The sequence below is a fragment of the Fukomys damarensis genome, unplaced genomic scaffold (assembly GCF_012274545.1).
Source record: "Fukomys damarensis isolate Sample0158 unplaced genomic scaffold, DMR_v1.0_HiC HiC_scaffold_27, whole genome shotgun sequence".
Lineage (NCBI taxonomy): Eukaryota > Metazoa > Chordata > Mammalia > Rodentia > Bathyergidae > Fukomys > Fukomys damarensis.
This window is the reverse complement of record NW_022900939.1, coordinates 33,804,356-33,825,700: the sequence shown is the minus strand read 5'-3', so window position 1 is coordinate 33,825,700 and position 21,345 is coordinate 33,804,356. Positions and strand designations below refer to the sequence as shown.

Sequence of the window (21,345 nt, the reverse complement as noted above, 5' to 3'; positions counted from 1 at the left end):
AAAAAACAAAAAACAAAAAAAAAAACCAAAAAACCAAAAAAAAAAAAAAAAGGATATCTTTCCATGGGCATTAACTGCAATCTTGTCTTCTAGATCAGAAATTCTGTTTTCACTGTCATTCAGTCTATTGCATGTGCTTTCAGTGGAGTTTTAAATCTCAATGTCTGTTTGAATCTGTTTCATGGTTTGAATCTGTTTCATGGTTTTAATTTCTTTCCTATGTTGGGCATTCATGGTTTCCATCATTTTTCTAAGTTCCTCTATGTTTTAATCTGTGTCTACTCTAGATTCATTGTGCATGTTCTTCATTTTGATTATTACTTCTTTTTTTCTACCCAAGTAATATGCTCTGTAATTCATACATCTGTGTTTTTTACTTCTGCTTCTATCATTTCAGAAAATTCAAGTGGGTGACTTCTGACTTCGTCTATCTTGTTGCCCCCTGTACTTTTCCTAGATGGGCTGGAGGTCTGGGATTGCATTTTCCTTCTGTGTCTTATCGTTTTCCATTTTTTGGGTTTTGTTTGCTGTGTTGATGCTTATAAATTTCCTTTGGAGATAACTATCACTAGTATTGAGGCTTACCTAGAAAATATCTATTCCTCAGAGATGCTGTGGTGTGCGCAGGCAGGGACATCCCAGGGCTGCTCCCGTTCCTGTGTGCAGTTGCTTCCACTCAGCCTTTGCATAGCCTCTTTTGTTTCACCCCCACTAGAGCTTCACCATCCTGTCCTGCCACTTGTCGACGGGCAGGGTGGTGGTGGTGGTGAGGATGGAGGTGCTGTCACCACTGCAGATACAGCCTAAGGCTGCTCAGTTCCACTTCAATCTCCTCTCCAGAGGGTTAAGTGCTGACTCGAGGTTGCTCAAATCCCACACATGTATCTTTCTTTCAAGCCACTGATTGCTACTCACTCCTTTCCCTCCCTTTGCTGTTGTGTGCTCTCTAACCTTGGAGTGCATGACTGAGGAAAAAGAAAAAAAAAAGGGAGCTGGCATTCCTTTTTTTGGGGTGGGAGCACTCAGCTCTGTGTTTGTCAGCGAAATCTGCTGCCAGACAGCAGTGCCCTTTGCGCAAAGGAAAGCATGAGAGACAGGAGCCTTATTTTCCAAATCTATCCTGTGTGCCTTGAGTTAGGTACACTTTTTCAGCCCATCAGTTTCTTGGGGACTTCCCAGCATGGCGATTCTTGTTCAGTGCTGCCCTGTGGGCCGATGTGCTGTTTTATGAAGTCCCATGCCTGTTTTATTTGATCTATAGGTCTCTTATTCAGATTGGTTTTGGTATTAGGATGTCTGTCCTTCGCTTTCTTCCAATTACCTGTGTGTGTGTGTTTTTTTTTTTTGGTTTCGTTTTTTGCTAACAGGGATCAAACTTGGGATCTTGCACTTGCAAGACAGGCAGCAGAACCACTGAGCTAAATCCCCAGCCCTAATTACCTGTGTTTTTAGTTGATTTTTCTTTGAGTAGGTCCAGTGTGACTCCTTCTTGCAGCCATGTTGAATCTGTGTAGTGAGACTGACCTGGAACTCTCTATGTAGCCCAGGCTGGTCTCGAACTCACAGCGATCCTCCTGCCTCAGCCTCCCAAGTGCTGGGATTACAGGTGTGCACCACCATATCTGGCCGGGTTATTAGACTTTTAAAAAATGCTTGTTTTTGTCCTTTTCAACGCTTGCACTTATTTAACATATGGATATTACTTATATAACATACGAGTTCTGTGATAGGTTTTTTGTTTTGTTTTGCTTGTTTTTTGATACACAATCTTGTTATGTAGTTCAAGGCTGGCCTTGACCAGGACTTTAACCCAGAGCCTCATGCATGCTAGCAAGCATTCTGCCACTGAGCTGCATGACAACCACCCAGCTATTTTCACATATAGGTTCTGTCTGCCTCATGTGAAAAATCTTGTTGGTGCTGAAAAGATTTCAGTTGTTTCAGATTAGCGATGCTCTAAAAGTAAAGGATGCACAAATTTTCTGAAATTAAAAAAAAGATCAACTCCCAAATCTGAGTTCTTTTGTGTTTTGGGACTTTCAGATAAAGGATTCTCAACCTCTACTTCCTCTTCCAGCACATGAACTGACTTCATGCTGCCATCCCCACCCCAGTGCGTCTGTGTGAGTTCGGTTTCTGTTGGAGCTGAAGTGGAACAACTGGCTCCAAGGGTGAGAGGGTTACATCTTCACTCACAGGGTCCTCGGGGAGGAGCAGGGTCCTCATGACACCCTGACAGCTGTGCTGAGAAAGGGGCTTCCCGGTGCCTGTCAGACTGTCCTGCTGGGCGGAGCTTCTGCCCTCTGCCTTTTGTGCTTCCCCAGCTCCAGTGCAAGAACTCATGGCACTTCCAGCTTGGCAGAAATAACACAGTGACCGCACTGTGCAGCGGACCTGTTTGTGACCAGAACCAGGCCACACTGTGCTAAGCCTCCTTCCTCTTTTGTGTACTGACAAGAGGTATCTCTTTGTGTTTAAATCTGTTAAAACGAGGTACAGGGAGCAATGGAGGCTGGTGGGCTGCAGGCGCAGCTCAGGGGCAGAGGCTTTGCTGGTGTGTGGGAGGCGTGAACTCCATCCCCAGCATGGCCAGAGAGAAAGGAAGGAGAATGGAGGCTGAATCCTGGCAAATGCAACAAGGGAAGAAAAAGAAAGAAAATGCAGAAGGCTATGCAAAGAGTAATAGAATTGTTATGTGCAGATTGCCGGAGTAGGGTTGTGTAAAAGTACTAATGAGCAAGGTTGCAGGAAACAAAAGCAATAGATAAAAACCAGACTATTTCAATGTGCTAGCAAAAAACTGAAAAATAAAATACCATTTACAGTAGCATCAAAAACACGTTATGTAGGGATAAATCTTACTGAAGATGTTTGAAACTTCAAAACAGTATTGAACAATTTTTTTTTTTTTTTTTTTTTTTTTGTATCGGGGATTGAACTAAGGACCCTGAGCTTGTGAGGCAGGTGGCAGCACCACTAAACTAAATCCCTGGTCCAAATATTGAATAAATCTGAAGAGGAACTAATGAGTGGAAAGCTGTATCTGTTCAGTTTTCCTCAGATTGATTCTCCATGCTCAGTGCAGTATTGTTGGGGAAGGAACTGGTAAGGGACGCACAGAGACACAGAAGTGGGTAAAACAAAAAAAACGTTTACTTTGCTAGCAAAGGGTCAGCCTGCGCCAAGGGCTGTGCTAACTGATTGTCCCCGGGCTGGGTTACAGTCTGCCTTTTATAGGGGTTTTACAATCATGACCTCATGTTAGGAAGTTTGAAAAAACATTCCAGTTCTCTCAGTTCCCATCACAAATCATGGTCACAGGACAGCCTGATTTTAACCCAAAGATAGCATCTTCATTGCGGTTCGGATGTTTGTACTGGTGATGCGCGTTTCATCTGAACTCTTACAGTCATACGATTTACAGAAAGTTCAGAGTTTAGGGTCTAAGTGTACTTTGCTTGTAAGGAGATTACAAGCAATCTTATTTTATCTTATTATTATCTTATGTTATCTTATTTTAAACATCTGGTCTCACCCTGGGGCTGCAGCTAAGCACCTCTGGCGTCTGTTGATCTTATAACATTTTAAACTGGGGCTATGTATCTTCAAGCTTTGTAGTTAATGATGAAACCTCTGGTATTGTTGTCCTAAGAAACAAGCAAAGAAATGAATTACAGAAGCGAAAGACAGCGGTTATTCTGTATTCAGGAGGGAAAAGAATAGCCTTTTCATAAGTGGTACAGAGTCAATTAAATATCCTCATGGGGAAAAAACTCCTTCCCTCCATCCGTCCCTATTTCCTTTCTTTTGCTAGAGATTGAACCCAGCCCTTTACACTGAGCTACATCCACAACTCTTTTTTTATTTTGGCAATTTTTACTTAAATTGCCAAGGCTGAGCTCAAATTTGAGATCCTCCTGCCTCAGCCTCCCAGAGTGCTGGGATTCCAGGTGTGCACCACTATGCCCAGTTTGGGAAGCTGATTTTTAAATAGGATGCTAAAGTTTCTAATCATAAATGATCAATTGGAGTTCATTAGAATTAATATTCTGTTTATGAAAAACACTATTGACAGACTTAAGCCAGAACTTGGAGAAGATATTTATAACATATATTTGATAAAGGATTCATATATATCAGTAATAAAAAATATGGACAGATCAATTTTAAATTGGGCAAAAGAGTTGGATAATTTCATATGCAGTTCAAATAGAGATGAACGTGAAAGTTGCTCAACAGCATAATCATGAGGGAAATGCAAATTAATCCCATGATGAAATTCTACCTGTCCATTAGGATGGCTAAAATTAACAACAAAATGACAATGATGACAAAACAAAACTGGACAATTCCAAATGTTGAAGATGGAGTAACTGAAGTTGTTTTACATTGTTTGTTTTTTTGTTGTTTGTTTTTTTGAGACAGGGTTTCACTTTGTAGTTGAGACTGACCTGGAACTCACTAAGTAGCCCAGGCTGGTCTCTAACTCACAGCGATCCTCCTGCCTCAGCCTCCCGAGTGCTGGGATTACAGTTGTGTGCCACCATGCCTGACACGTTTTACATTGTTGATGGAAGGGTAAATTGATACTACCTCTTTAGAAAATTGTGAATTGTGTTGGTTGTCATGGTGTACCTGTAATCTCAGCTACTCTGGAAGCTGAGGCAGGAGGATTGGAAATTCGAGGCCAGCCTGGGGGACTTAGAGGATGAGAGAGAGAATATGAGGGAGAGAGAGAAGCTTGGGAATATTCTCTGAACTTAAAGTGCTGCCTGTCCGGTGGTAGAACAATTGCACTCCTGGGTGTATGTCCAATACAAATGAATGTCTTGTTCACCAAAAGGTATATACAAGAGAGCACAGAACAGCATTAGTTATAATAGTTAAGAAATGGAGCAGTAGCGCTCCTATCTATTGTGTGAAAGGGTTCGGTTCTATTCCCAGCCCTTAAAAAAACAACAGAAAGTGAGTCAGTCATCACCAGAATGAATTAATGAATTTGGTTTTTTTTTTTTACATTTCAATAGAATTTTAATGATGAACACCAATCCTTCTCAAACAGAAAGTTAAGAAACATTTCTAAAGTTGCACCATTATAATAATGCCATTATCACCCTGATACCAAAACCAGATGGAGGAGGGCCTTTGAGGACGTACTCATGATAACGTATATGCAAAAATCTTTAATGGAACACTTGTAAATCTAATTTAACGGCACATTCTGATTTTTTCCCCTGTATGTTTGTAGTATATTTTGAAATTGGTATTATGATGCTTCCAAGACCTGTCATGTAAAGGTACAAGATGTATGTAACTGTACTGAATTCCTAAAATTGTACCAATAAACTCAATGAGAAAATATATATATTATTTTGGCTCAGGATTGCAAGGCTATTCTGAATCTTTTGTGTTTAACCATGAATTTGGTACGTTAATACAGTGGAATATTATACAGCACAAAAAAGAACAAAGCACCAGTAAATACAACAGTATGTTGAATCTTACGAACGTAATGCTAAATGAAAAAAGTTAGATTTTTTAAAAAAATTTTTTCAGCTTTAATTGAGTTTATTGGTACATTTTAGGAATACAGTACAGTTACATTCATTGTTGGGATCTTGTACCTCTACATGACAGGTCTTGATTCTCATTTTTTCCCCTTACCTCTGCCCTCCCTTCACCCCCTCCTCCCCTCCCCATCTACAAACACTTTATTTTCATCTTTTCATTTTTTTCTTTTCCCTTATTACCCTTCCCCTACCCATCCCACCTTCCCTACACCTTTAGTTCCTTTCTTCTCATTTCTAAATGACAGTAATCTTATTAGGCTCTTATGTTTTATTGCAGATTATTCACACCAGGGAAGCTATTCGGTATTTACACATGTGTGCCTTATTTATTTCACAGTATATCTTCAATATGTATCCATTTTCCTATGAATAAATCTATTTTCTCATTCTTTATGGCTGAGTAATATTCCATTTTATAGAAAAACCACATCTTCTTTATCCAGTTTCCAACGAAAAGTTAGATCTTTTAAAAGTATATATTATCTGATTCCACTTACAGGATTTTCCAGAGGGGGCACACTGACTGTGGTGTTTGAATAACCTTGATGAAGACTCCCTGACAGGAAGTAGGAACAGGGATGGTTCTGTGCTCACAGGGCTAGAAATAGGCAGACTGAACTATTTTGCCTTCCCTTCCTCCCTACCTTGCCTCCTCGGTACTGGGTGTGAGAAATCCTAGCCCTGTCTTTTCTATCAAAAATAGGAACAAGCCAGTGTCTCCATCTTGAACTCTAATTCACTCTAGGCTGCCCCCACCTTTTTTTCTCTTCGCTCACACTAAGTTACGAAAGGCGTTTGTTCAATTTAGATTCCAAGAACAGAGCTGACAAAGATAAGTTGTCAACAGCCAGGGAGCTTCTGTCCCCCGTACCCCACTCTTCCTTCTTATCAACCCTGCCCAGCAACCCTTCGGGGCCTCCCTTCGCACGGCTTAAGCTAACCAATCAGGATAGGTTGTGAACCTTCAACCCAGTGATGGAAAGGGTCAGCTGCTTCTAGTGTTAAGGATAAAAGTGCGCTCTGCCCTTCTGCAGAAGTAAAACTTGCCTTGTGGAGATTTCGTGGTATCTGAGTGCTTTACTGTCTGCACTGGGGAATTCAGTCTGGGGGCGTATTTCCAACTTGGGGATGAACCCGAGGTCTTTACCTTCCCTGCTTCATTTTTTATTTTTTGAGATGATAAGATCTCACTGAATTGTTAAATTGCCCAGAGTGGACTTGAGCTTGCAGTTCTCCTGCCTCGGCCTCCCAAAGTGATGGGATTATAGGTACGGGCTGCCATGTCCAGCTTCAACAGTTTGTCTTGAATAAATCCTCTTTGATATGTTGCAAATCTTGTCTTAATTTCTAGAGTTCTGGGAAAGTTGAATTTGGTGATTTCTGCCTGGATGCTTACTGTTTTTATGACGTAACTGAGTTTGGGAAGCTCTGACTTCACTTTTCCTACTGGCGCTCCTCAGATGTGTTTCACCCTCGCAGTATGTCCTAGTCAGCTTGCACACCATGACAAAATATCACGGACTGCATGTCAAGCAGTCAGGCTGTGTCTGCACAGCTCCAGAGGACAGAAGTCTTGAGATCAGGTGTGGCCTCTTCCTGGCTGCCTTCCTGCTGTGTGTCCCCAGGGCTGTCCTAGGAGCGTGCTGTGCACATCTGTGCTCTTCCTCTGCTGAGGGAGAGCCAGTCCTGCAGATTGGGGTCCTAGTGCTGTGGCTTTATTAAACTGCTACTACCTGAGAGCCCTTTCTCCGAATACAGTCACCTTGTGGGTTAGAACTTCAGCTTGTGGCGGGGCATGGTGGTGCACGCCTGTAATCCCAGCACTTGGGAGGCTGAGGCAGGAGGATTGATTGCTGTGAATTCGAGACCAGCCTGGGCTACATAGTGAGTTCCAGGTCAGTCTCAACTACATAGTGAAACCCTGTCTCAACCCCCCCCAAAAAAAAACCAACAACAACAAAAGAAAAAGAACTTCAGCTTGTGAATTTGGGGAGGCCATGGCCCAGTGTCTTTGAGTTTGGGCTTGCTGTGTATCATGTGGTGAATAGACCACTCTGTTCTGTTTCAAACAGTGCAGTCCAGTAGTTGTGAAGGCATACCTCCTTAACATAGAAAAAATAAACACGTATTATGATCACTAAATTACTCTTTGGAGGATGGAAAAGAAGATTCTTGAGCGCTCTGAGAAACACTGTGATTCACAGAGGCCTATGTTGTGCATGACCCGGGCCGGCTCTGGTCGTGGTGATGAGGTTGCTCTTGCTCAGCCAGTCAGGAGACAGGAGTGTGGCTGAAGTGTGCGTCTTGTGACATAAACGGTAGCATGCTAAAGGTGTTTCGTTTCATTAAACTTTAAACTCAGAAAAGTCCACCTGCTGTAGATTTTAAAATATTACACTGTGATCTAAAGTTATTCTAATTACGAAGATAATAATTGCTTATGGAAAGAAACAGAATTGAGAGCAGAACCTACAATAAAACCAAGAGTACTTTTCCACCTAACCCCAGCTTCAAGAGTCCCTCTTCCAGACGGTGTAAATATTAGGATTCTTGCTTTTCACAGGAAGGATTCAAGTGGAAATTTCACAGAAAATTTCAATTCTCGGAATACGTTCATGAGCAAACATTTCAGTACTATTTTTGCTGTTTCCTAGATTTCTGCGCCTAATGAATTTGATGTCATGTTTAAACTGAAAGTCCCCCGAATTCAGCTAGAGGAATATTCTAACAGCGGTGCCTATTACTTTGTGAAATTCAAAAGAAATCCCCAAGAAAATCCTCTGAGTCAGTTTGTAGAAGGAGAATTTTTATCAGCTTCTAAGATGCTGTCAGAGTTTAGAAAAATCATTAAGCAAGAAATAAAAAACATCAAAGGTAAGACTTTTGACTTTGGATCCTCAAAGTTCTGATTCTACCTACTAACTGCCAGTACACTCGCTCCTGATGCCTCCTGACCTCTCTGCAGCTGGCCGAGTGCCCCCTCCTGCTGGAAACAACCCTGCCCTGGGCTTTAGCCTGCTGCGCCTTCTTGGCATTCTCAGCTGCTGACTGGCTCTGGTGTGGATTCCTTCAAGTCTTTCCTGTGCTGCTGCCGGAGCCGCAGGGTCAATGTGCTCTGACGGAACTGGGGGGTCCCTGATCGAAGCCGCAGCCTAGCGGGGCCACAGAGAGCTGAGGGCGCCAGACACCGAGCTGCAGAGGTTGCCCTGAGCGAGTGAACTGAGGGAGGCCATAGCATCTGGGGAGGAGCTTGGCCAGCTCAGGAACAACCAGAAGAAAGCAGAGCAATGCAGGAGGGTGGGAGGGAGAAGGGTAGGGCAGAGTGAAGACGGTGTGGTCGGCTGCACCAAAGGGTCCTACGCGAGGGAGAGACGGCTGGCAGAGGAGGCCGGAGACGGAATAATGCGAGAGCAAGAGGGGAGGGAAGGGGACGCGGAGCCTGCCTGGAGAGGGGCCTTTGACAGGAGGCGGGTGCTTCCCCAGTGTGACAGCGGGACAGGAGTTAGGACAGGTAAGAGGTGTGCAGACCTGCAGATTTCTTCAGCATTTTTAAATACAAGGAAAATAATTTGTATGTCAAAGACTCGAACACTGGTGACATATTAAGGTTAACAGAGTTGACATCGTGACACAGTAGGTCTCGAAACCCATGGATGATTAATCATGATTTCATTCAGCCTCCCCTTGAGTACACAAGGCAGTCGCTCTGGTCTACTCCCAACTCATTCCTGAGCGGGTGTCCAGCTGCTGGACTGGGGCTCCCTTCCATCAGTCCTGCGTGTCTGTTTCCTTTTTCTCGGGATAGGAATTGCTGCGCTGGTGCACTTCTCCAGCATTTTCTCCTCTGCTCAGTGTGGCTCCTCCTGGAAATCTTACCTGAGAGTCTTTCCTGCTCTTACATCCCTGGCTGCCAAAGCCACCTGTCCAGTTGGTGACTGCATCTGGGCGGGTAGAGCTCATGGCATCTAAAGTAGTTTGGTTCAGTGCAGTCATTCCTGCTGTGCCTTTGTTGTTCAACCAGTTCCCAGGTCAAAGTCCTCAGGTGCACCCGAGGCTGCCTTCTTCCTCCCCTCACACTGAGTGTCTCTTCTCCATGGAGGACAACCTCTCCATCGGATTGGATAGTTAGTTAAGCTACATCCCAGCCGTGGTTTGACCCCTGGTTGTCCCCTGCATCCCCTGGGGTCTCGAAGCTCGCTCTCTCTGTGTGGTGCCTCTGCCGTGGCTGCCTTCAAGCCTCTCCCTGTGACTCTTGTGGCCTCCACCTGCCATCCACAATTCTACAGGAGATTTACTGACGGTCGCCCACACCCGTCTTCAGATTCCGAAGGCATCCTGTCAGTGCCTCCCGATCCTAGGTGTCAGGAGAGGTTGGTTACTGAGTGAGGCCCTCTGCCTAGTGGGGCCAATTTCCGTTTTGGAACCAAAGTTCACTTTCTACTTGACATTTTGTAGATCCTCGGTTATACTTACAGCATTTCCAGGAAACATCAGATCTATAGACCTTTTCTTTCCATTGGTACATTTACACAGATGTCGCTATGGAGAGGAAAAAACTCGGGAGCCCTGCTGTAACACTGCTCATTGGAGAATCTGAGGAGATATCTGTGGATATAATCCTTGCTTTGGAACCGGAGGGTAGCTGGCCTGCGAGGACCAAGGATGGCCTGCCCGTCAAAAAATGGCTTGGAGGAAAAGTCAGGACTGAACTCAGACAACAGCCGTTTTATCTTGTACCCAAGCATGCAAAAGAAGGACAAAGTTTCCAAGGTATTTTGAATGTGAAGACACAAAAGAGTTGTTTGTGTTATATGTGAGGGATGCTGTTGGCATTGTGAAACCTGCCGGGCTAAATAGGCTGCAAGATGAGAGTTTGGTGAGAGATGGGACTGGAAGGGGCGTAGTTACTGTGCAAAATACCTGCACTTGAAATTCATGTTTGTTTGAGAGAGAGGCAGACGTGGCCTCGGAGTCGGACTGTTCAGGCTCTGAACCCTGGAACATCTCCTCTGACCAGCTGTACGGTCCTGACCTGGTGCAGGTCCCCTCTGAGGCCGTTCACACGTCTGCGCGCTGCGGTGATCAGAGCCTGTGCCTGTGAGGTCCTCACTCCACTCAGCTCACGGCAGCTCACTGTTTCGGCCCATACCGTCCTCAGCACCCGGCCGCTCACCCGCACCCGTTTCTCTGCTTCCCTTAGCATCCCACCTCCCAGCAGCCAGTGAACTCTCCTGCCTCAGCTGCCACATGGGCCGGGTCTGGGCTCTCCCTTTCCTCCGTGTCCTGGCCTCCCCGCTCAGGGTGGCCTTCAGGCTGTGCTGTGGGTAACGTGCACTTTCTAAGAACCAGACAGCTAAAACTGAGCAGGGGTGATATTTTCTCAGGCGCAGGAAACACAGTGGCTGGTTACTTTCATTTTCTCCCGTAAGTTTGATAAGCCAAGTTATAAATGAGTATTGTTGGAAAAGGTCCAGGAATAGTCAGTTATTCTTAGTTTGATGATTTGCATTTTTGTGCACACACATTACAACTCCTTTTTTGTATTGTTTTAAAGACAAATCACTATGTAGCCCAGGCTGGCCTCAGACCCTGCTGATCCTGCTAAGTCTCCCGAGGGCTATAGATAATGGGCAGGCACCACACCCCACAAAGGACTTTTCATATTGCATAAATATGAAAGTCAATTTCTGCAAGAAATAGTTTATGAGAAGGAGTTACAAATAAGTTTTTAAAAAAAGAAAGAAGGAATTGCGCATTGCAATTTTCATGGGTTTTCAAAAAGAACACAGTTTGTGCAAAGAGGAGCTGCACCCCTGACCACTTTCTTGGCTCTCCCAAGAAACCGCCCTTGTCTGTCGAAACAGAAACCTCAGCAGGACCCATTCCCACCTTGCTTGCTGATCCTCTGCTGCCTTGAAGAAAAATGGTAGATCCTTCAGTGTGCAGAGGAAAAAGAGTCCGTTACAGTCTCGTGGCCCTGGGTCACCCCTCACATCTTTGCACGAAGGTGACAGACTGAAGGTGGTGAGGGTGCTCAACTCCAACTCTGCTGTCTGTTCACACTGGCTGTTCTGGCTGTTCTGCATCTCTCAGCATAGCAGACTCTGCCTTTAGACCAGTCCTGTGTGTGTGTGTGTGTGTGTTTGTGTGTATGTGCACTTCAGTGACTGAACAGCGAGGCTTAGTGGCAGTGAAAATACTTACACTGCTCTGGAAACACTCAGGCTTTGGCTTTTCTCCTTCCAAATGTTTTCTAGAAATATCACAAACTGTATGTTTAAAAAAATATCCTAGCTGGGCATGGTGGCGCACACTTGTAATTCCAGCACTCAGGAGGCTGAGGCAGGAGGATTGCTGTGAGTTCAAGACCAGCCTGGGCTACATAGTGAGTTCCAGGCACATAGTGAGACCCTGTCTCAAAAAACAAAACAAAACAAAACAAAATCCTAATTTTCCTAGGCTGTGCTCAAACTTGTGATTGTCTGGCCTCAGCCTCCCAAGAAGCTGGGTTTACAGGTGTGCATCATCACGCCCACCCACTTTTTTTATGGTTTCTGTTTTTAGATACCATTGTTTAAATTTGAATCTAATTTTGTTTCATAAATTTATAATGCATTCATTTGCACGGTTCCCAAGTCAAAACAGTAGAAATAGGTATTCCTAGAGAAGCACATCTTCTAGGCATCTCTGCATTCTTCTCTTCTTCTTGAGAATAAAGACTTAATCTCCTTTAGTTTACCCTTCATTTAAAAAATAACATGATATGTACAGACATAGTAACATCTCTGTTCACAAATCAAATGTTTCTGTTCATCGCCGCTTCGGTGACCAATACCACCTTGGCCATCTTCCCCCAGTTGTGGAATGAATTAAGTTTTGGGTTTTTTTTTTTGTTTTGGGTACCGGGGATCGAACTCTGGTCCTTGTGCTTGCGAGGCAGGCAGCATGAATTAAGTTTTTGAACCAAGGCACCACTGGTATTTGTTTACCTCTCTCCCAGTCCCTGAACACGATATTGTGGCTGTCAATCCATAGCTCAGTAGAGATAACAGCCTTCCTTCCTTTCTATATTTTTTTGTACTGGGGATTGAACTCTGGTCCTTGCTCTTGGGAGGCAGGCAGCAGAACCACTGAGCTACATCCCTGGCCCTTTCTTTTTATTTTCATTTGGTGCTAGGGAGTGAATCCAGCACTTGAATCCAGAGATGAGTACATGCTAAGCCTTCTTCCTGACACTGAGCACCCTTGGGCAACATCCATTCCTTTTTTGAGTCTGTTTTTGTTGCTGGTCAGAGTGAATCCGTAGGTAATTTTACTAGATCCCAGCAAAATCCCCTCCGTAGGCATTGTCCCAACTTGCATTTCACAGCAGTGCATCTGTATAACTTGGGGAGAGGGGTGGACACTGAGAAGAGTTTGTTTTCCTGCTCTGGAGACGTAACTGAGGGCTTTGGCCATGCTAGGCAATGCTGTGCCCTACCACACTGAGCTACACCCTCAACAGAACTTGTTAAACTTTTTGCTGGTTGGAATATTTGCTAATAATCCAACAAGGGAGAAGTGATATCTCAGGGTAATTTAAAAAAAATAAATGTCATTCTAGAAAGTTTTAGATTTGCAGAAAATGTACAAAGATTGCACCGAGTTCTCATGTAGCTTGAAGCTGTTCCCCTGCTAACATTCTGACGTCCCTAGGATTCATTTGTCACAGCTGCCAAGCCAGTATGGACACACGGTTGCTAATGGGAGGTGCGTGCTTTACCCAGATCTCCTTGGTCTTTCCCAGTGCCCTTTACTTGTTTTAGGGTCCCATCTGTGACTCACTCATTGTGTGTCCTTAGAGTCCTCTTGCCTGTGACTGTGTCTGTGTTCCCTTCTTTTCTTTTTTTATTCTTTAAGTTTATCGGTACATTTGAGGTACACAACGGGATGACATTCATCATTGGGAATTTGTACCTTTACATCATGTATCTTGGCTCTTATTTTTTTCCCCATTCCCCTGCCCTCCCTTCAACACCTCCACCCCTCCCTATTTACAAAGTTTGTTTCCATTTTTTATTTTCTCATATTTATCCCTTTCCCTTCCCCCTCCCACTTCCCCTTTGGACCTTTTCTTCCTAATTCACACTATCAATTATACATTTTAGTCCTTATTTACACTTTCAGTTTCTCACACTACAGAAACTATTTGGTATTGACACACATGTGTCCTGTTCATTTCACTTGAGTATGGCCTCAATGTGCATCCAGGAAATTAAAGAGGAAATCAGACAGTTTCTACAATTAAATGACAACCTCAGTACAACATGTTGGAATTTATGGGACATAATGAAAGCTGTCTTAGGAGGGAAATTCATCGTAGTGAATACTCATAAAAACAGAGCCCGCTCAAATAAACAACCTGATGCTGAACCTCAAACTTCTAGAAAAAGAAGAGCAGGACAAACCCAAAACTCACACAGGGAAGGAAATTATAAAGATCAGAGCAGAAAGCAATGCAATGGAGACTAAGAGAGCAATACAAAAAAATCAATGAAGCAAAGAGTTGCTTCTTCAAAAGAATAAACAGAATCGACAAACCCTTAGCCATCACTGCCCAAAAAAGAAAAGAAAGAAAAAAAGAAAAGGCACAAATCCGTGCAATTAGGAATGAAAAGGGTGAAATTGCAGTGGATCCTTTGTTTTTCTTGGCCTTGGCAGTGTTGAGGAATGTGGGTCAGCAGTGGTGTAGGAAGCCCCTACCCTGGGTTTCCTCTGATGATTTTCCTGTGATTAGACTGAAGTTAGGGTTTGGGGATGAGGTCACCGAGGTGAACACCGTGCATCCTCCTCCCCTGAACACGGCTTAGCGCCCCCAGTGTTGCCCTTGATCACCTTGCCCAGACGGTGTTTGTTCAGCGTCTCCACTGCTGAGTTCTTTTCCTCCTCACACTGTGTTATTCCGAAGGAAGTCATGTGCACAACTCTCCACTAAGTGGTGGAGTCACTTGTTTGATTATTGATTTACCATGGTTTGACTTAAGATGTTTGAATTCACGATGATGTGAAAGCAAAACTGATTCAATAGAAACTAATGAGAAGTTGGGGTGGGGATTTAGCTCAGTGGTGCTGCCGCCTAAGGACTGGAGTTCAATCCTCAGTACCAAAAAACAAAACAAAACAAAAACAAACACAAACACAAGAAACTAATGAGAAGCCAGGTGTGCTGGTGGATGTTCAGAATCCCAGCAAGTCAGGAGGCTGAAGCAGGATGATCTCAAGCTGGAGGCCAGCCTGGAGAACTTAGGGAGATCATCATAAGATAAATAAAATAAAGTAAAATAAAAGGCTAGGGATGTAACTCAGTGGTGGGTGTTTGCTTAGCACGTGAGAGGCCCTAGATTCATTCCCTAGCAAGCCCCCCTACAAAAAACAAGGAAATAAATTATGCTTTGAAGTTTGATCACTTCTTGGGCTAGTGATGTGTGATGTGATACTGTCTCCTGATGCTGGCAGGGCAGTGAGCGACAGCTGTTGGCGACAGACTCTGAGGGACAAACAGCCTTGGTCATGCACGAAGTTGCCACCGTTGTATCGGTGTGGGTGTGATAACCCGAGATGTCAAATAGACTTTGTGGCGGATGCTCTGCCCAGCTGGAGGTTCACGTAACTGGTCTGAGCACGTTTAAGGCAAACTGGGCTAAGCCAAGATGGCCATTGGGTTAGGTATATCGCGTAGGCACTTTCAATTCACAGTGAGTTATCTGGACACTGGGTTCCCCCCGTAAAGTCATTTGTCTTTCTCCCCCATTTATTTATCCAGTCACTTTTGATGATGTCAGTTTGGACTCCGGGCCCTGTTTTATTTAGTTGATAGCTCAGATTTGCCTAGCCGTAGCTGTTAGGAGCTTTTGGAGTCACCTCTTGACACACGCCCCTTACACTTTGTTTTGACCACTGCTTCCCTTGCTAACTCTGCGGGATCCAGACGCGTCCGGTTCCTGTCCTGCTCCTGTCCTAGAATGAGTCGTTTCTCCAGGAGCCCTGGACCCTCATATTGGAGAATGTTCCCGAAACCACGACCTCAGTGTCACTACTGAGTCTCATCCCCCTTAGCTGGGGACAAAGGAATAGATAGGTTGTCTGTGAGTATTTCTGTACCTCATCACCCGCATTGGTCACATCGTGTGTGAATCCCTAATGATGTCTTTACCCCATTGCCAGGAGTCACTCTAGCCTCACTCATGCCACCTGTCCCCTCCCATGGCAAATGTAAAACCGCTGGCCACACTGTCTGCCGTTGTTTGAAGCTGGTACACACATGTAGTGTTTTGGAAGTGATGACCTGTTTCCCCATGGGAAACTTACCACCTAGAGCACAGTTCTCATGAAAACTTCCCTCTGCCCTCAGTCTTACACACTTTCTGCCGGGCATGGTGGCGCACGCCTATAATCCCAGCACTCGGGAGGCTGAGGCAGGAGGATCGCTGTGAGTATGAGACCAGTCTGGACTACACAGTGAGTTCCATGTCAGTCTCAACTACATGGTGAGACCCTGTCTCAAAAAACAAACAAACAAAAGTCTTACACACTTTTCTAACTGACACAGTAGCCGAGGGCAGCACTCCCCTCTCCCACTTCGTGCAGACTGTATCATGCATTTTAATACAGCTGAGTTTCTTTTCACAGTCTCCATTATTTCCTCAGACCTCCTAACTTATTTTTATTTCTGTTTTTGTGTTTTGGTACCGGGGATTGAACTCAGGACCTTGTGGTTGCTAGGCAGGCACAGTACCACTGAGCTAAATCCCCGGCCCCTCCTAGCTGATTTTTGAGGACTTGCCTACACTGGGGCTCGCTCTTTGTGCTGTAAAGTTCTAGTGATTTTCACAGACGCATTCTGTTGTGCGTCTGCCTGCACATAACACTTTCACTTCAGTGAGACCTCTGTGCTTTGAAACTCAACCTTCCTCATCCCAGACTGCTGGCAGCCACTGATCTGCTGATCATGTTCTGGTTTTTCTTTCCTGAATATCATAAATGGAGGGTCACACATGAATGTCTTACAATAGCAACAAGGGCATCTAGCTGCGCGTCTTCCTTTCCATATGTTTGCTGCCCACGTGCGTCCTGCACTCTGTTATGTCTCATCTTTTCTTTGGCAGTACTAGGGAATCAAGCGCAAGAGCACTATACCCGAGATACATCCTTTGCACCCTTGCACTTTTACATTTTTTATTTTGAGACAGGATCTTGCTCAGTTGCCCAACTGGAACTGAAACTTGCACTCCTCCTCCTCAGCCGCCTAAGGCTACGGTTGTGGTTATGCACCGCGACGCCTGTCCAGCCTTTTTGTTCAGATGGGTCTTGACTTTTCTGTACAGAGGTTTTCTGATCTTTTGTTAGATTTAGTCATAGGTAATTGACTTATTTTGAAACTTTCTATTATGAACAATTTTAAACCAATAGAAAATAAATTTAAACTCCCAACAATAACCAAATTGTTATTTGGTTACGGGTGACCAGTCTGTTCATTTCTCTATCTTTCTTCTTCTTCTTCTTTTTTTTAGTACTGGGGATTGAACTTGGGACCTTGTGCTTGGGAAGCAGGCGGTGGCACCACTGAGCTAAATCCCTGGCTCCTCTTATTTTGAGGACAATTCAAGGCCCATCGTTTCATCTTTATTACTTTAGTATATATCTCTAAAGATTAAAATTTACACATACTAGTTTTGCATCTAAAGCAATTACCTAGTCATTGTTCGAATTTTCACTTGTCTTGTGTCATATTTTTCTCCCCCTTCAGTTGGGAACCAAATAAGTTTTGCTCTGTGGATGACTGAGATGTCTGCTACCCTCTCTCCCCTTTGGCAGTACTGAGGGTGAAGCCAAGGGTGCTACAGCAATGATCTGTGCCCCCAGCCTTTAATTTTGTTTTAACATTTCAAGACACAGGGTCTCAGTAAATTACCCAGGCTGGGCTCCAACCTGTGATCTTCTTGCTTCAGTCTCCCAAGTAGCGGGGTTTATCCATGTGAGCTACCATGTCCATCTAAGTATCTTAGAGCTTCCGCCTCCTCCTCCTCCTCCTCCTCCCCCCCTTTCCCTTTTGAATTTAATAAAGTAAAACATCATTTCCCTTGTAGAGTTTCCCATTAGTAGTTCTGTCCAGAAGTTAATTGATGTTCTTCATGTCATTGTAAATGATACCATTTACCATTTTTCATTTGTGTTTTTCATATATAGAATACATTTGATTTTTCTTTTCTTTTGGTACGGGGTGTCGAACTCAGGACCTTGTGCTTATGAGGCAGGCATGGAGCCACTGAGCTAAATCCCCAGCCCTACATTTGACTTTTGCATCTGCAATCTTATTTGTGAATTTATTTGTGGTTCTTTTGTATTTTTCTGTGTATAAGTATGTCATCTACCTGTAGTGAGGGCTTTGCTTCTCCCTTTCCTGGGCAGTAACCCTGTTTTCCCTCCTTAGGCGTCTGTGGGGATACCCAGTGCAGGGACAGGGACGGCAGACTTCCTTCCTTCATCCCGATTTCAAGTTGCCTTCAACTTGACCTCATATTATCATGTTGCTATCGTTCTCTGAAATCTCCTTTTTGCCAGGTCAAGTTACCATCTAGACAGAAATTGCTGAGAGGCACTTCTTTGTTTCAAATGATGAACGGATACAGAATTTTATTTGCTTATATGCATTTTCTGCATCTATTGAGAGGATGTTATGATGTTTCTCTATTCTGGTATTGTGACATACTCTGTTGACTGATTTTTAAATTAAATAAATCATGCATTATCGATATAAAACCAACTAGGTGCTAGGATGATTGGAGGTTAAAGAGCCCCGGTAAGTCTTAGGGGAAAAAATCATTCTATTCAAACTTCACAGAAAGTAGAAAGAATGGAAACTTTTCCCAAAGCATTTTATATTAAGACTAGAATTTTCCAGGATCATATGAAACATTGAATCATTATTATTATTATTTTTTTGGTTCCGGGGATCGAAATGGGGTCCTTGCACTTGCGAGGCAGGCCGCAACACCACTGATATCATCATCATCATCATCATCATGATTTTTCGGTACTGGGGATCAAACTCAGGACCTTGCACAAGCCAGGCAGGTGCAGCACCACTGAATGACATCCCCAGCCCAATTATTCATCATCGTCATTGTTGTTGTTGAGACAGGCTCGCACTCTGTAGTTCAGGCTGGCCTCGAACTCATGGCAATCTTCCTGCCTCAACCTCCCGGGTGCTGGCATTACAGGACTGTGCCACCAGGCCTGGCCATTGATTCAAACTATTATGGAAACAAAACATTAAACTGAACATAAAAGGTAATAGATCTCACCTTGGCTAACTATGGTAAGCTTGGAAACGCCCACCTTCCCATTTTTTCCCCATTTGCTTTATAGCACTTGCATTAATCTATCTATCTATCTATCTATCTATAGATATCTATAGATATCTATAGATATGTATGTATGTTTGTTTGTTTTTTGAGACAGGGTCTCACTGTGTAGTTGAGACTGACCTGGAACTCACTATGTAGCCCAGGCTGGTCTCGAACTCACAGCGATCCTCCTGCCTCAGCCTCCCGAGTGCTGGGATTACCGGTCTGCGCCACCACGCTCGGCTACTTGCTTTGATATATGATTACATTATGTGCCTGTTCACTTCTTTACTCTGTCTTCCTCCGGAATGTCTTCAGGATCATATTTTAATAAAGATGCAACACAACTTAATGTTGTTTAAATGTAAATCCTTTTAGTAAAGCACTTTTCTATTCTTCTTTTTGAAATTAAGAAGAGACATGGCGGCTGTCTTTCTCTCACATTGAAAAATACATTTTGAGCCATCATGGAGACTCTAAAAAATGTTGTGAAGCTGACGGAGTAAAATGTTGCAGGTACTGTTCTTATTGTGTTATGTCTACTTCTTTGTTGACTCTGTAGCTCAGACCTGAAGATGGTCATTGCTGGGTTGAGTTGGGGGAGAGGGCAGAGCTGGGGTGACCTGGGGGAGGTGGGCATATTAACGTCATGTCATAGGAGGAAGATGGGGAATCTCTCTTACCAGCTACTGGTGCTTGTTTTGGGGTGGTTTTGCTAAGTTGAAAGCTAGGGATGATGTCTGGCTAAACTTGAAACCACACTAACTGGGTAATGATTTTTTCTTGGTACCATATGTGCCACAAAGAAATGAGGTTTAAAAAAAAAAGGAATTATTCATTTGAGTTTCGGAATTTGGTCAGTATAATGAGAAATAAGACAGGTTGTAAATAAATAAACATAAATGTTTTTTTTTAATTTAACAGGAAGGACTGTTTAAAATTAATGAAATATCTTTTGGAACAGCTGAAAAAGAAGTTTAATAGACAAGAACTGTCTGAATTTTGCTCTTATCACATGAAAACAGCATTCTTTCATTTATGTTCCAAGTACCCACTGGACAGTGACTGGGATCCCAAAGATTTACGCCTCTGCTTTGATAACTGTGTGGCATTCTTTCTTGAGAGACTCAGGAAAGAAGAACTTGAGCATTATTTTATTCCTGGAGTTAATTTCTTCTCTCAAGAATACATTGACACAAAATGTAAAGAGTTTTTGGCAGAGAAAATTGAATATGAAAGAAACAATGGATTTCCAATTTTTGGTGAATTTTGAAATTATATTCTAAAAAAGAACCAAGAATTACAATGACTAATAATTGAGATTGTCACAGAAACTATGGACTAATTAACTATTCCGTTCCCAATTTGTCATAACCAACCCTAATGTAAGGAATTTCCTGGACAAAAAGATTAATTAAGGAATTAGATAAAGCCTGTTTTTTGTTTTGTTTTTTTTTTTGGTACCGGGGATCGAACTCGGGCCTTTGCACTTGCAAGGAAGGTGGTGGAACCACTGAGCCAAATCCCAGGTCCAGGGAATTAGAAAGAAAAGAAGTATTTAAAATCTCAAAATTTTACTGGGTGAGGTGCAGTGGTACGTGCCTGTCATCCCACCTACTGAGAGGGCTGAGGCAGAATCACCCTGAGGATTGCTTGATTCCAGAGTTTGGGACCATTCAGGGCTACATAGCAAACTATCAAAGAAAAAAATAGATTATGAAATACAAACTTTACCAGATTTGAGAGGGACAAAAGGCATAAAATGCATATCTTCCCCAATAAAATTCATCAAGCACTTCCTGAATACCAGTCATCACCTAGAACAAGTATGTGGAAGGTTGTGAGAGAGAGTTATTAGAAATGACCACTACTCAGAATGCAGGTGCAGCTTAGCAGTGGAGAACATGCCTCGCATACACAATGCCCTGGCGTGAATCCCCTGCACTGAGGAAGAAGAAAACGAAGATGAAGGAGAAAGTAAATGATCAGTGCTTTCACAAAACTGTAGACTTTTCAACTTACAGAAATATTTGTGAACAATACTCTGCCATATACAGGAGGACAGGAAAGAAGGAAATGAAAATTTAATTCTATATTATCTCTTAGGAAATACAAAAATCTTTTTTTTTTTTTTTTTTTTTTTTTTTTTTTTTTTTTTTTTTTTTTTTTTTTGTACCAGGAATCAAATTCAGGACCTTGAGTTTGCAAGGCAGGTGGCAGAGCCACTGAGCTAAATGCCTGGCCCAGGAAATACAAAAATCTTGTGGGAAAATATAGAGTACTTTATAACATATAGCTAAATATAACAAAACTTATTTTAAAAATTTCTTTCTTTCTTTTTTTTTTTTTTTTTTTGGTACCAGGGATTGAACTTGGGACCTTGCACTTAC

At 43.2% G+C, this 21,345-nt stretch overlaps 1 protein-coding gene across 1 annotated transcript in view; it reads left to right on the top strand.

Annotated features, from left to right (window-relative positions):
* Window positions 1-20,399, top strand: part of Cgas (cyclic GMP-AMP synthase) — a 34,045-nt gene extending 13,646 nt beyond the window's left edge. Inside the window, exons 4-7 of the mRNA XM_010641177.2 lie at window positions 8,225-8,444; window positions 10,104-10,340; window positions 19,369-19,471; window positions 19,880-20,399. Coding sequence (XP_010639479.1) covers window positions 8,225-8,444; window positions 10,104-10,340; window positions 19,369-19,471; window positions 19,880-20,228 — 909 coding nt within the window. The 3' untranslated portion in view covers window positions 20,229-20,399. The remainder of the gene's footprint in view (window positions 1-8,224; window positions 8,445-10,103; window positions 10,341-19,368; window positions 19,472-19,879) is intronic.
* The last annotated feature ends 946 nt before the right edge of the window (window positions 20,400-21,345 follow it).